Here is a 15,995-nt window from a genome sequence, read left to right on the forward strand (position 1 = left end):
CAAGAGGGTGCGCTACTGGGTATCAGAGGTATTGGTGTGTACAGCAGTCTGGACCAGCACCTCTGAAGGTCTCGCTGTATGGTGGTACAACATGCAATGTGTGGTTTTCATGATCAGTAAAAAGGGCGGAAATGATGTTTATGTTGATCTGTATTCCGATTTTCTGTACAGGTTTCGGAACTCTTGGAACCGAGGTGATACAATACTTTTCTTGATGCGTGTGTATAAGTTCGTGCTAAATTTCGAACTTATGTAAAACTTCGCAAAGTCTCACTTGTGTAGTTCCCGTGGTGCCCCCGTCTGTGAAACGGACACATTCGCGAATACCTTATCCCTACCCGCCGGACGCCTCTTATACGAAGTGCTCCTCATAAATCCATTCAAGAAGCAAGCCCTGCTGCCACATTCTTAATGGTTCCCCAAAATGCACGTACGTGGCCACTTAACCGCCTGTCAGACAGCGGAGCAAATGCTCCCATCTTCTGTCGTTACTCCTCTTTTGATTTCTCAGAGACTCACCTCAGTTCCTCTTCCGCCAAAGTTGTTAACTGTGTTTTATCACGTCCTCTTTTTTATCGATCCCTCTCTGGCACCCTTTGCTGTCCCTTCCTATAACTTGTCACTTTTCAAGAACGAATGCAAGCTGTGTCTATTTTCCCCTTGCGCAATAGCAACGACTAACTGTTTTATGATGTTGTGTATGAGATGGAACTTGCATCATACTTATCGTAAAGTATGTAATATGTAGAACACGTGGTTCGATTGTCTAATGGCCCTAATATTGCCAGGTTAAATAAATGAAAGGATGAAATAAAAGAAATAAACATGCGGCCCGGGGCTGCGATAACTCAACGTGCTGGGTTGTCTGACTGGAGCTGCTTACGAAATGCGACTGTGGCGAAGGACATCGAACTGCACATGACAGTTACGTTAATAAACTAACGAACCGCAACAGCCTGTCAAGCATGCTTACAGTGTTGCAGTAGTACACCCATTTCTGACGACGAGACGGTGCTTTGTTATCTTCTCATTATTTGAACTAGTCCAATATATTTTATGTCTTTGAAGTCTTCTTCGAGACCAGTAAATGTTCCAGTTTTAAAAACGCGGGTGCCGCAACTCGGCACCTGCGAACGTCACAGTGACGTGGCGCAAGTCAGAGAAGTGGCCGCCGCGAGCGCTCCTGGCTGCTGACTGCGCCCCCCCCCCCCCCCACCCTCTGACGGCGACCACTGCGCCCACGCACTGCTGGCTGCGGACTTCCCGCGCCGCCCACACCAGCCTGTCAGTGTGCACGAGGAGCGCCGTCGGCTGGGCTGCCGCTCCCTGGTGCTCCCCAGTCGCGCTGCTGTCTAGCTTTCCGCCCCAGGCGTTGCTCTACACGCGGCACGGCTTAAGCTTCCTTCTGTCTGCTACCATTCTTTTCCTCATTACGTGACGCGACACACTGCAGCACGCAACAATTGAGGGATTCTTCTCTGAGTTGAAAGTTCAGTTTCTCACACAGTGGTTATTTCTTTGTCTGAAATTTGCGCTCGATCAACACAATTCCGGTTCACTTTTTCGGTTATATGTAATCTCTGATTTTTTAAAAGCACCTATACATCGAATTTGTTGTAGTTGATCGATTTTGCCAACTTACTGTATTATCTTCAAGGTTCAAATGCTTCAAATGGCTCTGAGCGCTATGGGACTTGACATCTGAGGTCATCAGTCGCCTAGAACTTAGAACTACTTAAACCTAACTAACCTAAGGACATCACACACATCCATGCCCGAGGCAGGATCCGAACCTGCGACCGTAGCGGTTCCAGACTGAAGCCCCTAGAACATCTCGGTCACAAGAATTGTCTTAAACAAGAGTACGAGGTCAATTTTATACTACTAAATCATTAGCGGTAAACTTCTGTAGCCTAGCTCATCGTTTAACTCTCTGTCGTCATAGAACGAAGACAAATGAGGTAAAACAAATTCGAGGTATCACCAGAAGGCAAGGCAAACGGAAGACAGTTTTGTTAGCAAAACTCCTGGAAATTTAAGTCCACTGTTGACGAAGCAGAATACGACATATTGATGCGGCCTGTTCTCGGAGAGTGATGTCGTCATCAAGTAGACCTGACAGTGGACGTTCCAGTAGTCCATTGGCACATTGAACAAATTGTAGGACCTTCCTTAATAGATCAGACGTGCACTACGTGCAGGAAGCGGCTACTCGGTTGTACAAGTGGGATTTTTAGGAGAGAGGATACCCTCTAGACGCCCGGTAAAATGCGTTGCGAGTCCAGGTAGGGACTGTCAAACCAGATGCAGGAATGACATTTCATCTTCGTATTATTTAACTGTAAGAGCGTCGCAGAACTAGTCTCACTTATAAACGGTAACAATGCCTTCATTGTACTAGGAATAAAAAGATGAGTGAAATCAGATGGCCGGCTGGAGTGGCCGAGCGGTTCTAGGCGCTTCTGTCTGCAACCGCGTGACCGCTACGGTCGCAGGTTCGAATCCTGCCTCGGGCATGGATGTGTGTGATGTCCTTACGTTAGTTAGGTTTAAGTAGTTCTAAGTTCTAGGGCATTGATGACCTCAGAAGTCAAGTTCCATAGTGCACAGAGCCATTTGAACCATTTTTGAAATCGGATGTCAACAGCAGTAAATTTCTAAATTCAAAAAAATAGTTCAAATGGCTCTGAGCACTATGGGACTTAATATCTGAAATCATCAGTCCCCTAGAACTACTTAAGCCTATCTAAACAAAGGATATCGAACACATCCATGCCCGAGGCGGGATTCGAACCTGCGACCGTAGCGGTCGCGCGGTTCCAGACTGAAGCGCCTAGAACCGCTAGGCCACACCGGCCGGCGCTTCTAAATTCAGACACGACTGTGAATCGCAAAGATAGGTTGAACGCTGGTGGCGGAGACGTCATAAAAACACGATAACATTTAGTGAGATTAGTGCAGATCCCGAATGCTAAATAATTCGGGTGAAGACAAATGTTAGTGGTGGATCAAGAGCAGGACCGGTAATGGCGAAACATATGACGGGAAACTTGGAGAATCTTTCAGTAAATTTTCTGGTCATGCTGCAGTTTTAGGTCGATATTTCAACTTACCCCTATAGGCTAGGAGATTCAAGTAATTAGGGATTGTAGTAATGACAAGGAAATGTTTGAAATCCTTTTAAATGCCTTGTCCGAAAATTACCTTGAGAAATTAATCAGAGAATCGACTCGTGAAGGTAACAGCTGGTGATGAACCCGAACATTTCGACTCAGCGTTCAAGAGGGGATCAGTGATCATAAGGCCGTTACAGCGTCACTGAATGCGGCTGTACATGTAAATAAAAACAAAGTTAGGGAGACCTTTCTGCTTAGCAAGAGCGAAGAAAAGACAGAATTCAGACTATCTAAACGGTCAGCATAGAAATTTTATCTCTGGCACTAACAGCGTTGAGTATCAATGGACAAAGTTGAAGAACACTGGACAATACGCTTTAGACAGGTATGAGCCAATCCGAGTTGTGAGGGATGGAGAAGACGCGCCTTACGTCGACACCCGTGTTATAAATATGCTACGAAAGCTAAGAGATGTTCATTGTAAATTTAATCTTAGCCAAAGCTTCACAGACGAACGAAAACTAAACGGAGCCGAATCTAACGTAAGGACAAAATGGTTCAAATGGCTCTGAGCACTATGGGACTTAACATCTGTGGTCATCAGGCCCCTACAACTTAGAACTACTTAAACCTAACTAACCTAAGGACATCACACACACCCATGCCCGAGGCAGTATTTGGAAAAAGCACAGGCATTTCCCCTTTTCAAGAAGGGTCGTAGAACAGGCGCACAAAACTGTAGCCCTATATCTCTGACGTCGGTGAGTCGTAAGATTCTGGAACCTGTTTTATAGCTGGTGTATTATGACATTTCTGGAGACCGAAACTCCCTCAACATGAGATCCAAATCAAGTGTAGTGTGAAACGCAGCTCGCTGTGTTGGTCCAGGTGACGCGGAAGGAGGTGGACACCGGCGACCTGACGTGGGAAGGCGCTCGGTACGGTTCCGCACCACCGCCTAATGGACAAAATACGAGCGTATGGGATATCAGACCAGCTGCGTGACTGGACTGAAGAGTTTCCAACATAGAGAACACAGTACGCCATTCTCAATTAAGAAAAGTCTTCAGACGTAAAAGTGACTCGGGCGTACCGCAGTGGAATGTTGTAGGTGCATTACTTTTCACGATAGATATAAATCACAGAATAGACAACATCGGAAGCTCCGTGAGGCTTTTCGCGGCGATGGTATTTATTCTGCACGAAGCTGCTACGCCAGAAAACCGTAGCGACACGCCGGAAGGTGTGCAGAGTATCCACGCGTGGTGTAGGAACTGACAGTTGACCCTCAGCGTTAACAATTATAGCGTACTGGATATACACGGACAGAGAGACGCTTTATTGTATGATTAAACGACTGCAAAACAATCATTAGAAGCGGTTACTTCCATAAAATATGCAGGAGTACTTGTAAGGACTGATTTAAACTGGAGCGACCACGTAAAATTAATTGCAGGAAAGGCAGAGGCCCAACAGATTCATTGGAAGAAACCTCAGGAAATGAAATCCTTGAAGAAAATAGGTAGCTTACAAAATCTTAGCTAGACCGACACTTGAATATTGTACGTCACGCTTGGGATCCGAACCAAACACTATTGATAGAGGAGTTAGAGAAGATCCAAACAAGAGGAGCACGTTTCGTTACAGGTTCATTTAGCAAGCACCAAGGCGTCACGGAGATGATCAGCCGACTCCTGTGGCAGACGCTGCGTCAGAAGCGTTCTGCATCACGGCGTGGTTTACTGTTAAACGTCCGACGAGATCGTACGGTCTAGTGGAGTCAACAAGTACACTGCCACTTGCTACGTACATCTCGCGAAAAGATCGTGAAAATAGATTTAGAGAGATCCCAGCGCACGTGGAGGCTTGCCGGTAGTCGTTCTTCCCGCGAAACGTTCGCGACTGCAACAGGGAAAGGGAAAAGTGACAGTGTCGCATAAAGTACCCTCCACTACACACCGACAGATGCTTGCGTGGATGTAGATGTAGAAACGTAAAAGGTCTCTGCAGCTCATGCGAAAAGAGACATAAAGAAGTTCAAAGAATGTGTAATCTCCTTCCATGGCTCCTCTCTCAGTTCTGAATTCCTCGCTAACCTGAAACAAAGTCTAAAGGGAGTGCATGCTCTTCGGTATACTCTCATATGCTGAACAAATGCATTTTAAGACCAAAGGCTTTCTCTGTGTGTTTCTATGTCCCAGAGACACTGGGCAAATGTTTCATCGCCGCGCGGGATTAGCCGAGCGGTCTCGGGTGCTGCAGTTATGGACTGTGCGGCTAGTCCCGGCGGAGGGTCGAGTCCTCCCTCGGGAATGAGTGTGTTTGTCCTTAGGATAATTTAGGTTAAGTAGTGTGTAAGCAGAGGGCTGATGACCTAAGCAGTTAAGTCCCATAAGATTTCACACACATTTTGATTTTGAAATGTTTCATCAATCCAAAGATAAGCAACGGGCCGTCATGAAAACTAGGGTTTATAATTGTCAGGAGTGTCAGTCCCGCTGTGTAGGAGGGAATGGGAAGTCAACCTGTAGCAGAACCACAGAATACCATGGCAGCTGCAGATCAAAGGAGACAGATTTATCCTTTGCTGAAAATAGCTTAAACTACAAACATGTAATAGATGTTAGAAGTCCTACACACAGAGGGAAAGAGTGCAATGCACACTCAATTAGAAAAATTTTTGTTGTTGTGGTCTTCAGTCCTGAGACTGGTTTGATGCGGCTCTCCATGCTACTCTATCCTGTGCAAGCTTCTTCATCTCCCAGTACCTACTGCAGCCTACATCCTTCTGAATCAGCTTTGTGTATTCATCTCTTGGTCTCCCTCTACGATTTTTACCCTCCACGCTGCCCTCCAGTACTAAATTGGTGATCCCTTGATGCCTCAGAACATGTCATACCAACCGATCCCTTCTTCTAGTCAAGTTGTGCCACAAACTTCTCTTCTCTCCAGTCCGATTTAATACCTCCTCATTAGTTATGTGATCTACCCATCTAATCTTCAGCATTCTTCTGCAGCACCACATTTCGAAAGCTTCTATTCTCTTCTTGTCTAAACTATTTATCGTCCATGATTCACTTCTACTCATGGCTACACTCCATAAAAATACTTTCAGAAACGACTCGATGTTAACAAATTTCTCTTCTTCAGAAACGCTTTCCTTGCCATTGCCAGTCTACATTTTATTCCTCTCTGCTTCAACCATCATCAGTTATTTTGCTCCCCAAATAGCAAAACTCCTTTACTACTTTAAGTGTCTCATTTCCTAATCTAATTTCCTCAGCATCTCCCAATTCGACTACATTCCATTATCCTCGTTTTGCTTTTGTTGATGTTCATCTTATACCCTCCTTTCAAGACACTGTCCATTCCGTTCAACTGCTCTTCCAAGTCCTTGGCTGTCTCTGACAGAATTACAATGTCATCGGCGAACTTCAAAGTTTTTATTTCTTCTCCATGCTTTTCAATACCTACTCCAAACTTTTCTTTTGTTCCTTTACTGCTTGCTCAATATACAGATTGAATAGCATCGGGGAGAGGCTAAAACCCAGTCTCACTCCCTTCCCAACCACTGCTTCCCTTTCACGCCCCTCGACTCTTATAACTGCCATCTCGTTTCTGTACAAATTGTAAATAGTCTTTCGCTCCCTGTATTTTACCCCTGCCACCTTCAGAATTTGAAAGAGGATTCCAGTCAACATTGTCAACAGCTTTCGCTAAGTATACAAATGCTAGTAACGTAGGTTTGCCTTTCCTTAATATTTCATCTAAGATAAGTCGTAGGGTCAGTATTGCCTCACGCGTTCCAACATTTCTACGGAATCCAAACTGATCTTCCCCGAGGTCGGCTTCTACCAGTTTTTAGATTCGTCTGTAAATAATTCGCGTTAGTATTTTACAGCTGTGAATTATTAAACTGATAGTTCGGTAATTTTCACATCTGTCAACACCTGCTTTCATTGGAATTGGAATTATTATATTCTTCTTGAAGTCTGAGGGTATTTCGCCTGTCTAATACATCTTGCTCACTAGATGGTAGAGTTTTGTCAGGACTGGCTCTCCCAAGGCTGTCAGTAGTTCTAGTGGAATGTTGTCTACTCCCGGGACCTTGTTTCGACTCAGGTCTTTCAGTGCTCTGTCAAACTCTTCACGCAATATCATATCTCCCATTTCATGTTCACTTACATCCTCTTCCATTTCCATAATATTGTCCTCAAGTACATCGCTCCTGTATAGACCCTCTATATACTCCTTCCAAATTTCTGCATTCCCTTCTTTGCTTAGAACTGGGTTTCCATCTGTGCTCTTGATATTCATGCAAGTGGTTCTCTTTTCTCCAAAGGTCTCTTTAATTTTCCTGTAGGCAGTATCTATCTTACCCCTAGTGAGACAACGCTCTACATCCTCACATTTGTCCTCTAGCCATGCCTGCTTAGCCATTTTGCACTTCCGTCGATCTCATTTTTGAGACGTTTGTATTCCTTTTTGCCTGCTTCATTTACTGCATTTTCATATTTTCTCCTTTCATCAATTAAATTCAATATATCTTCTGTTACCCAAGGATTTCTACTAGCCCTCGTCTTTTTACCTACTTGATCCTCTGCTGCCTTCACTACTTCATCATTCAAAGCTACCCATTCTTCTTCTACTGTATTTCTTTCCCCCATTTCTGTCAATTGTTCCCTTATGCTCTCCCTGAAACTGTACAACCTGTGGTTCTTTCAGTTTATCCAGGTCCCATCTCCTTAAATTCCCCCCTTTCTGCAGTTTCTTCACTTTTATTCTACAGTTCATAACCAATAGATTGTGGTCAGAGTCCACATCTGCCCATGGAAATGTCTTACAATTTAAAACCTGGTTCCTAAATCTCTGTCTTACCATCATATAATCTATCTGAAACCTTCTAGTGTCTTCAGGGTTCTTCCATGTATACAACCTTCTTTCATAATTCTTGAACGAAGTGTTAGCTATGATTAAGTTATGCTCTGTGCAAAATTCTTCCAGGCGGCTTCCTCTTTCATTTCTTAGCCTCAATCTACATTCACCTACCACGTTTCCTTCTCTTCGTTTTGCTACTGACGAATTCCAGTCACCCATCACTATTAAATTTTCGTCTCCCTTCACTACCTGAATAATTTCTTTTATCTCATCATACATTTCATCAATTTCTTCGTCATCTGCAGAGCTAGTTGGCATATAAACTTGTACTACTGTAGTAGGCGTGGGTTTCGTGTCTATCTTGGCCACAATAATGCGTTTACTATGCTGTTTGTAGTGTCTTACCCGCACTCCTATTGCCCTATTCATTATTAAACCTACTCCTGCATTACCCCTATTTTATTTTGTATTTACAACCCTGTATTCACCCGACCAAAAGTCTTGTTCCATTTTTGAATTTTCTAACCTACCTGCCCGATTAAGGGGTCTGACATTCCACGCTCCGATCCGTAGAATGCCAGTTTTCTTTCTCCTGATAACGACGTCCTCTTGAGTAGTCCCCGCCCGTAGATCCGAATGGGGGCCTATTTTACCTCCGGAATATTTTACCCAAGAGGACGCCATCATCATTTAAGCATACAGTAAAGCTGCATGCCCTCGGGAAAAATTGCGGCCGTAGTTTCCCCTTGCTTTCAGCCGTTCGCAGTACCAGCACAGCAAGGCCGTTTTGGTTAGTGTTACAAGGCCAGATCAGTCAATCATCCAGACTGTTGCCCCTGGAACTACTGTTCTGCCCCTCTTCAGGAACCACACGTTTGTCATGCCTCTCAACAGATACCCCTCCATTGTGGTTGCACCTACGGTACGGCTATCTGTATCGTTGAGGGACGCAAGCCTCCACACCAACGGCTAGGTCCATGGTTCATGGAGGGGGGGGGGGGGGGGGGGTTAGAAAAATTAGAAATTAAAAATCAGATGTGTGTATCCCCACATCTACCTCTTAGTGAGCAAACTCAAGTCAGTTATTCACCCATTTAGACAATGTTACAACCTACAAATAGATGACGACACAAATTCCCATTCCTGGATGCATTGTTGTAAACGCTGTGAATGTTGTAGATTACCATTGCAGCTGTGTCAGACTTGTCGACGAAGAAAACTTTTGTAGTTCAAGTCCCGAATCGATAGATTAAGAACGTGATTTACTGATCTGTGTTTGGTTACAATCGTTGGCACCAGTTGTGTATTAGAAAATGCGACTATAACCCGAAACCTGGGTCGTATAGTAACAATACAGATTGTGAAATAAGGTTAAAAAACGTGTTTCGTTTACTTAATAGAAGTTTAAAGAACTGAAATGGAAAGAAAGACGATGTCATTACTCGAAGTCATTTTCAGGTAAATGCAGGGAACTGCTATTCGAGCAAGACAGTGGATGAACTCTGCTGCCTCTACCGTATACCTCGCAAGCAGACTGCGAAAATAAGGCTGCTGCAGAGTGCGCGTACCGAAGGAAACAGACAAAGCTTTACTCCTCGCAACATTTGTGCTCCCAGTGTTTGAGAAAGCGACTGAAGTACAAAGTACTACCGACCACAGAATGTTAACTTACGGGCTGTACATGCCTGTTCAAACGCATAGCCACACGGTGACGTCTGAAAACGACCCACGCTCTCATCGGACATTTCCCTAACGTCTGAAAGAGATACATGCTATCTACGAACATTTTCCTCGCTTTTTCATAATAGTTATTATACGTTTTCATCTTACATTTTTTTGTTTTCTCTGCAGGATTAATACATTCTAAACGTTTTGCCGCTGGGTTTCGATATACATTGTGCACAATATGCTGCTGCTTCAAAGTACGCGTTATAAAAATTGTGATGTGTCCCACTTAGATACTAGTTTGATGCCTATTTGTTTCAGTCAGTACTACAACCTGGCCTCCTCAGTCATTTTTCGCTGTACCAATTAATCGGAACGACGGGATCCTGTAATAGGTATTAGACATGGAGATGGAGGAGGTACTCCAACTCGAAGAGCTAAATATGAATAAGATTATTTTTAAATATAACATCTGTCTCTTACAAATTACTTGGAGATCATTCGTCTGAGTAGCAATTCGATGTCTGAAGGTTAACAAACGTAATGGCTGTAGAAGCACAAGTCACTGAAGAAACAGTTATGACAAGTATAATAAATGAGATATTATTTTACAAATCCCAAGGATTTGCTGGGATCAATATGTCAACACATACAGCACTTGTTGAGTCATACTCCGCAAATAGAAGCTGCTGTGTTATCGGTCTTTCTTCCCTTATTCGTGATGGAAGTACGAAGGTAGTGTTTCAATGAAATGATTAAAATACAGTGGAGTGAAATGCGTGCAGACATGAAAAGAGAACAATGTCGGCATGCTAGACCATTTTCAGTGTATTCACTCTGCAGTAATCCAGCATCAAAAGCCACTGTGATGACTTTATCCAGAGTCTGCGAAGAGCTGTGGTATCCCTCTATGCTTTAATCATTTCATTAAAACTCCGCGTTTATACATCGATGACGTACATAGGAAGCGCGTACAACAAAGCGGAAATTTTTATATTTGGAAATACGACTAATTACTCTATGTGTTGACATATATTGTTTCGAGGCAATATTTTGCTTTATGACTAATATAATTTCATTTACTATGATTGTACACAAATACGAAGATCAAGGATAAATAATCTTGACGTGTTGTAAAAGAGACACATATTCGTATTTTACAGCGTTTTGTATTCTGTTTCAGTTGGGGTACTCGCATTATCTCTATCAAAATATCGGTACAGTTTAATCTCACAATTTACACACGTTTCGTCTTCCACCACTGCGTGCTGCGGTCAAATAACAAAGATCTTGCTGGGACGAGAGTCTCTTAGAATTTTCCTTTTAGCCTCGATCGAACACAAGAACACTCGCCGAACAATTATTTTCAGAGTGGTATGCATTGAGAAGTGGGTCAGTACGGATGTCAAGTGTGGTGTTCGAGCAGCAGGCAGTCTTAGGGTTTTTATGCCACAATTATCATTTCTTTCACCTGTGGCACTGCTAGTTCAAAGGTCACGGCATGCACCTCCAATGAGGCCAGTCCAAGTAAAAAACACTGTGGTGTTGGCAGTAACCTGCAGATTGACGATTGTGGAGGGAAAAACTAATCCAGCAAAAACAAACCATACCCGTGGTCCGAGTGTAGACGACATCTACATCTACATCTACATCTACATGATTACTGTGCAATTCACATTTAAGTGCTTGGCAGAGGGTTCATCGAACCACAATCATACTATCTCTCTACCATTCCACTCCCGAACAGCGCCCGGGAAAAACGAACACCTAAACCTTTCTATTCGAGCTCTGATTTCTCTTATTTTATTTTGATGATCATTCCTATCTATGTAGGTTGGGCTCAACAAAATATTTTCGCATTCGGAAGAGAAAGTTGGTGACTGAAATTTCGTAAATAGATCTCGCCGCGACAAAAACGTCTTTGCTTTAATGGCTTCCATCCCAACTCGCGTATCACATCTGCCACACTCTGTCCCCTATTACGTGATAATACAAAACGAGCTGCCCTTTTTTGCACCCTTTCGATGTCCTCCGTGAATCCCAACTGGTAAAGATCCCACACCGCGCAGCAATATTCTAACAGAGGACGAACGAGTGTAGTGTAAGCTGTCTCTTTAGTGGACTTGTTGCATCTCCTAAGTGTCCTGCCAATGAAACGCAACCTTTGGCTCGCCTTCCCCACAATATTATCTATGTGGTCTGAAGTTGTTCGTAACTTTAACACCCAGGCATTTAGTTGAATTGGCAGCCTTGAGAATTGTACTATTTATCGAGTAATCGAATTCCAACGGATTTCTTTTGGAACTCATGTGGATTACCTCATACTTTTCGTTATTTAGCGTCAACTGCCACCTGTCACACCATACAGCAATCTTTTCTAAATCGATTTGCAACTGATACTGCTCTTCGGATGACCTTACTAGACGGTTAATTACAGCATCATCCGCGAACAACCTAAGAGAACTGCTCAGATTGTCACCCAGGTCATTTACTCGTATATAGATCAGGAAGAGCAGAGGTCCCAGGACGCTTCCCCGGGGAACACCTGCTATCACTTCAGTTTTACTCGATGGTTTGCCCTCTGTTACTACGAACGCGCCCGGGCCTCCTCTGGTTGCAGGCAGACTGGGCCTACCTGACGGAGCCGGACGGGCATTCGTGCCTGTCGCTGAAGGGCGGCCGCTGCTCGTGGCCGCGCGGCAAGGTGCTGGGCGGCTCCAGCGTGCTCAACGCCATGGTCTACATCCGGGGCAGCCCGCAGGACTACGACAGCTGGGCCGCGCTCGGCAACGACGGCTGGGCCTACCGGGACGTGCTCCCGTTCTTCAAGAAGCTCGAGGACTTCGACGAGAAGGAACTGAAGAAGAGGCCGCACACAGAGTCCGTGCACAGCCGCGGCGGCCCGATATTCGCCACGATGCCGGAATTCCTCGAGCCCTACACGGAATCCCTGGTAGAGGCTGCCCGGGAGCTCGGGTTTAAGATAATCGAGGACTACAGCGCCGAGCCGAACTTGGGGTTCGGCCGGGTGCACTGCAACATCAAGAACGGCACCAGGTGGAGCACCGCCCGAGGGTACCTGGCGCCGGCCAGGGACAGGAAGAACCTGCACGTCACCAAGTTCGCCTACGTCACCAAAGTACTCGTCGACCCGGAGACGCGGACGGCTTACGGCGTTCGGTACGTAAAAGACGGCGAGGTAAAAGAAGTCGGAGTCAAGAAGGAGGTAATCGTATCGGCGGGAACTGTCGACACGCCCCACATACTGATGCACTCCGGAATCGGGCCGAAAGATCATCTGGAGGAGTTCGGAATACCCGTAATAAAGGATCTGAAGGTCGGATACAACCTACAGGACCACCTGATGTACACCGGGTTGTACTACACGTTAAAGCCGCCGACGAAGACGTCGCCCGAAGAGACCGCTTTCCAGTACCTGGTCAACAGGACGGGGCCGTTGTCGACCACCAGAGTCAGCTCCTTCACCGGGTTCCTCCGGACGGACGAGGCGCCCCCCAACCTGGTGGGCCTCCCGGAGGTGGACTCGCCGACCTACCCGGACATGCAGATGCACTACATCTACGTGGAGAAGGAGCTGGCGGGCGCGCTGGCGCACGACTACAACTTCGGCGAGGACGCGGCGGCGGCGCTGGCGCGGCTGACGGAGCGCCACGACGCGCTGCTGGTGATCCCGACGCTGCTGGCGCCGACGAGCCGCGGCCGCGTGCGCCTGGCGGGCGCCGACCCGCGCCTCCGCCCCCTCGTCGACGCCGCCTACTACGCGGACCCGCGCGACCTCGACAACCACGTGGCCGGCGTGGCGTTCGCGCACCGCATGGGCGCGACGCGCGCGCTGCGCGGCGCGGGCTTCACGGTGCGCGACCTGCCGCTGGCGGCGTGCGCCGACCGCCGCCCCGCCACCGAGGACTACTGGCGGTGCGCGCTGCCCCAGCTCACCACCACGCTGTACCACCCGGCCGGCACCGCCAAGATGGGGCCCGCCGCCGACCCCGACGCCGTCGTGGACCCGCGGCTGCGCGTGCACGGCGTGCGCGGCCTGCGCGTCGCCGACGCCTCCGTCATGCCGCTCGTCGTGCGCTGCAACACCAACGTGCCGTCCATCATGATCGGCGAGAAGTGCGCCCACATGGTGGCAGAGGACTGGCGGCGGCGCGACGCCGGCGCCCGCCCGCCCAAGCAGGAGCTGTGAGGGCGCGGCTCCGGCCCGCCCGCTCAGCGGACATCACCGGTTTCCGGCAGTGTCGCCCATCCTTGGGCCCCATTCGTAGTGGCACTGTAGCCAGTCTCACGAGAAAACTACGTTTCTTACGTACAGGATCTAGCCTGCTCGAACAAGTCAGTGCTGATCGTAGTTTTTAGTCGGTTTTGCACCCTCCATTAGGCAACTCTTAAACTCATCCCAAATTTGCGCCTTACAAAATTCGATACACAGAGAATTTCGTTTGGCTCCATGCGGTGGAGGAAGTCTTTTTCAGTCATGTGTCCCTAACCTAACCCACTTAGCCGACACAGTTTCCTCGCTGTTTAACGTGGATTCTCAACTGTGTGTCGGTTGTGGAGACTTCTCACATTGCTGGGAGGTAAAGGCAAACTGAAAATTGCTGTTGTCCTACCGGGATTCGATTCCGCTATTTCTCGGTTGCCAGGCATGCTATACCGCAGGCCCGGCGCCGAAACAGTTATAATACGTAACAGACATTTCATTGCTAACTCGGTCCTCAAACGGATGGAACACACAACTTCTCTCCCTTAAACTAACTGAGCACTGTGGCGTCGAAACAGTAGATCCTGTACAGTGGGACAAAGAGAGACACTGACATACGTATATCAATGTGAGTATGATGATCGACAGTGCCGGAAACTGGCAGTCGTGAAATAATAGACAGCATTCGACACAAAAGTGTTTTTTTTTTTTTTTTTTACCTTCGCTCGGACGCTATAGGCGACCACGGTTGTTCTATCACTGCAACAAATTTCATGATAAACAGTGATTGATACACTCAGTATGTGCCTCCTAGTAGTTAACAAACGTTAGGACTTCTTATATTCTGCATGTTGTGCGTCTTTGGATATCTGAAAAAAAAAAAGGATAATTATGTATCACCGACAACTGCTGATGAAATAAGCGTATGTGTGTATTGTTTATTGTCTACTGAACCGGGGACCTGGAAACGACGGGGAGACTTCGTTTCGTCGTAGCCCTCAGTGGTTCACAACCCCACACCGAACCCAGGGTTACTGTGCGGTTCGGCCCCCATTTGACCACCCCGGTAACGTCTCATACCAGACGAGTGTAACCCCAAATGTTTGCGTGGTACAGTAATTACGCTGTACGCGTATGTGGAGACAGTGTTTGCGCAGCATTTACTAGAAACTTATTTAGATTTCTGTCAAAAATGATGGTAGTTCTCATACTAGTACCCAGCCTGTATGTGTGAAGAAAATCGTGAACATACCTGTTGTTGGATTCTTTGCTTAACTATCGACAGTTAGAAGCTCTTTCCATATTTTGTTTTTACGTCGACTTGTAAATAGAAATCTGCTATCCTGTTCCTCAGTGTGCCACGTGGTAGCAGGGAACAGCTCTCCGCAGCCCAGCACAGAACACATAAATACTAAGATTTTTCACATACATCACAATTTCAGACTTATATTTCACTTTTCACAGGACTGTCCGTAGATCTGAAACTACCTGGCACATTAAAACGGTATGCTGGATCGACACTCGAACTTGAAACCTTCGCCTTTCGTCACAGGCATGTGCTCTATCGACTTACAACTCACGACCACCGCTTCACTTTACTTCCGACAGCAACGTTCGTGAAGGCAGGAAGCTAGGGTAATGTTCGTGAAGGCAGGAAGACAGGGTCATTTTCGTGAAGGCAGGAAGGTAGGGTAATGTTCGTGAAGGCAGGAAGATAGGGTAATGTTCGTGAAGGCAGGAAGATAGGGTAACGTTCGTGAAGACAGGAAGCTAGAGGAGCAGGCGTGGCGGGGGTGGATCTGCGGTGGCAGAGCACCAGTCCTGCCAGTAGGCACATATGTAGCCGCACTTGCCCGCCAAAGGCAAAAGTCCCAGGTTCGAATCTCCGTCTGGCATACAGCTGTAATCTTCCAGGAAGCTTCTATAACGCACTTATTTTTTGTTGACCACATGTGATCGCTATATCTCATGCCACTTTCACACGATATACTTGTATTTATAAGAAAATACGTTTCCATAAATGCATTTTAACCTTGGATATTTCGTTTATATGTATGAAGACTGTCAATTCCTTTCCTATGTAGTGTCGATTTAATTTTATTTGCATTGTC

The 15,995-nt window shown here is 46.4% G+C and overlaps 1 protein-coding gene across 1 annotated transcript in view; it reads left to right on the top strand.

Annotated features, from left to right (window-relative positions):
• Window positions 1-14,784, top strand: part of LOC126481048 (glucose dehydrogenase [FAD, quinone]-like) — a 56,519-nt gene extending 41,735 nt beyond the window's left edge. The window contains exon 3 of the mRNA XM_050104530.1: window positions 12,280-14,784. Within this exon, the coding sequence (XP_049960487.1) occupies window positions 12,280-13,869 (1,590 nt within the window). The 3' untranslated portion in view covers window positions 13,870-14,784. The remainder of the gene's footprint in view (window positions 1-12,279) is intronic.
• Window positions 14,785-15,995: the final 1,211 nt, after the last annotated feature.

Source organism: Schistocerca serialis, chromosome 5 (assembly GCF_023864345.2).
Source record: "Schistocerca serialis cubense isolate TAMUIC-IGC-003099 chromosome 5, iqSchSeri2.2, whole genome shotgun sequence".
Taxonomy (NCBI): Eukaryota; Metazoa; Arthropoda; class Insecta; order Orthoptera; family Acrididae; genus Schistocerca; species Schistocerca serialis.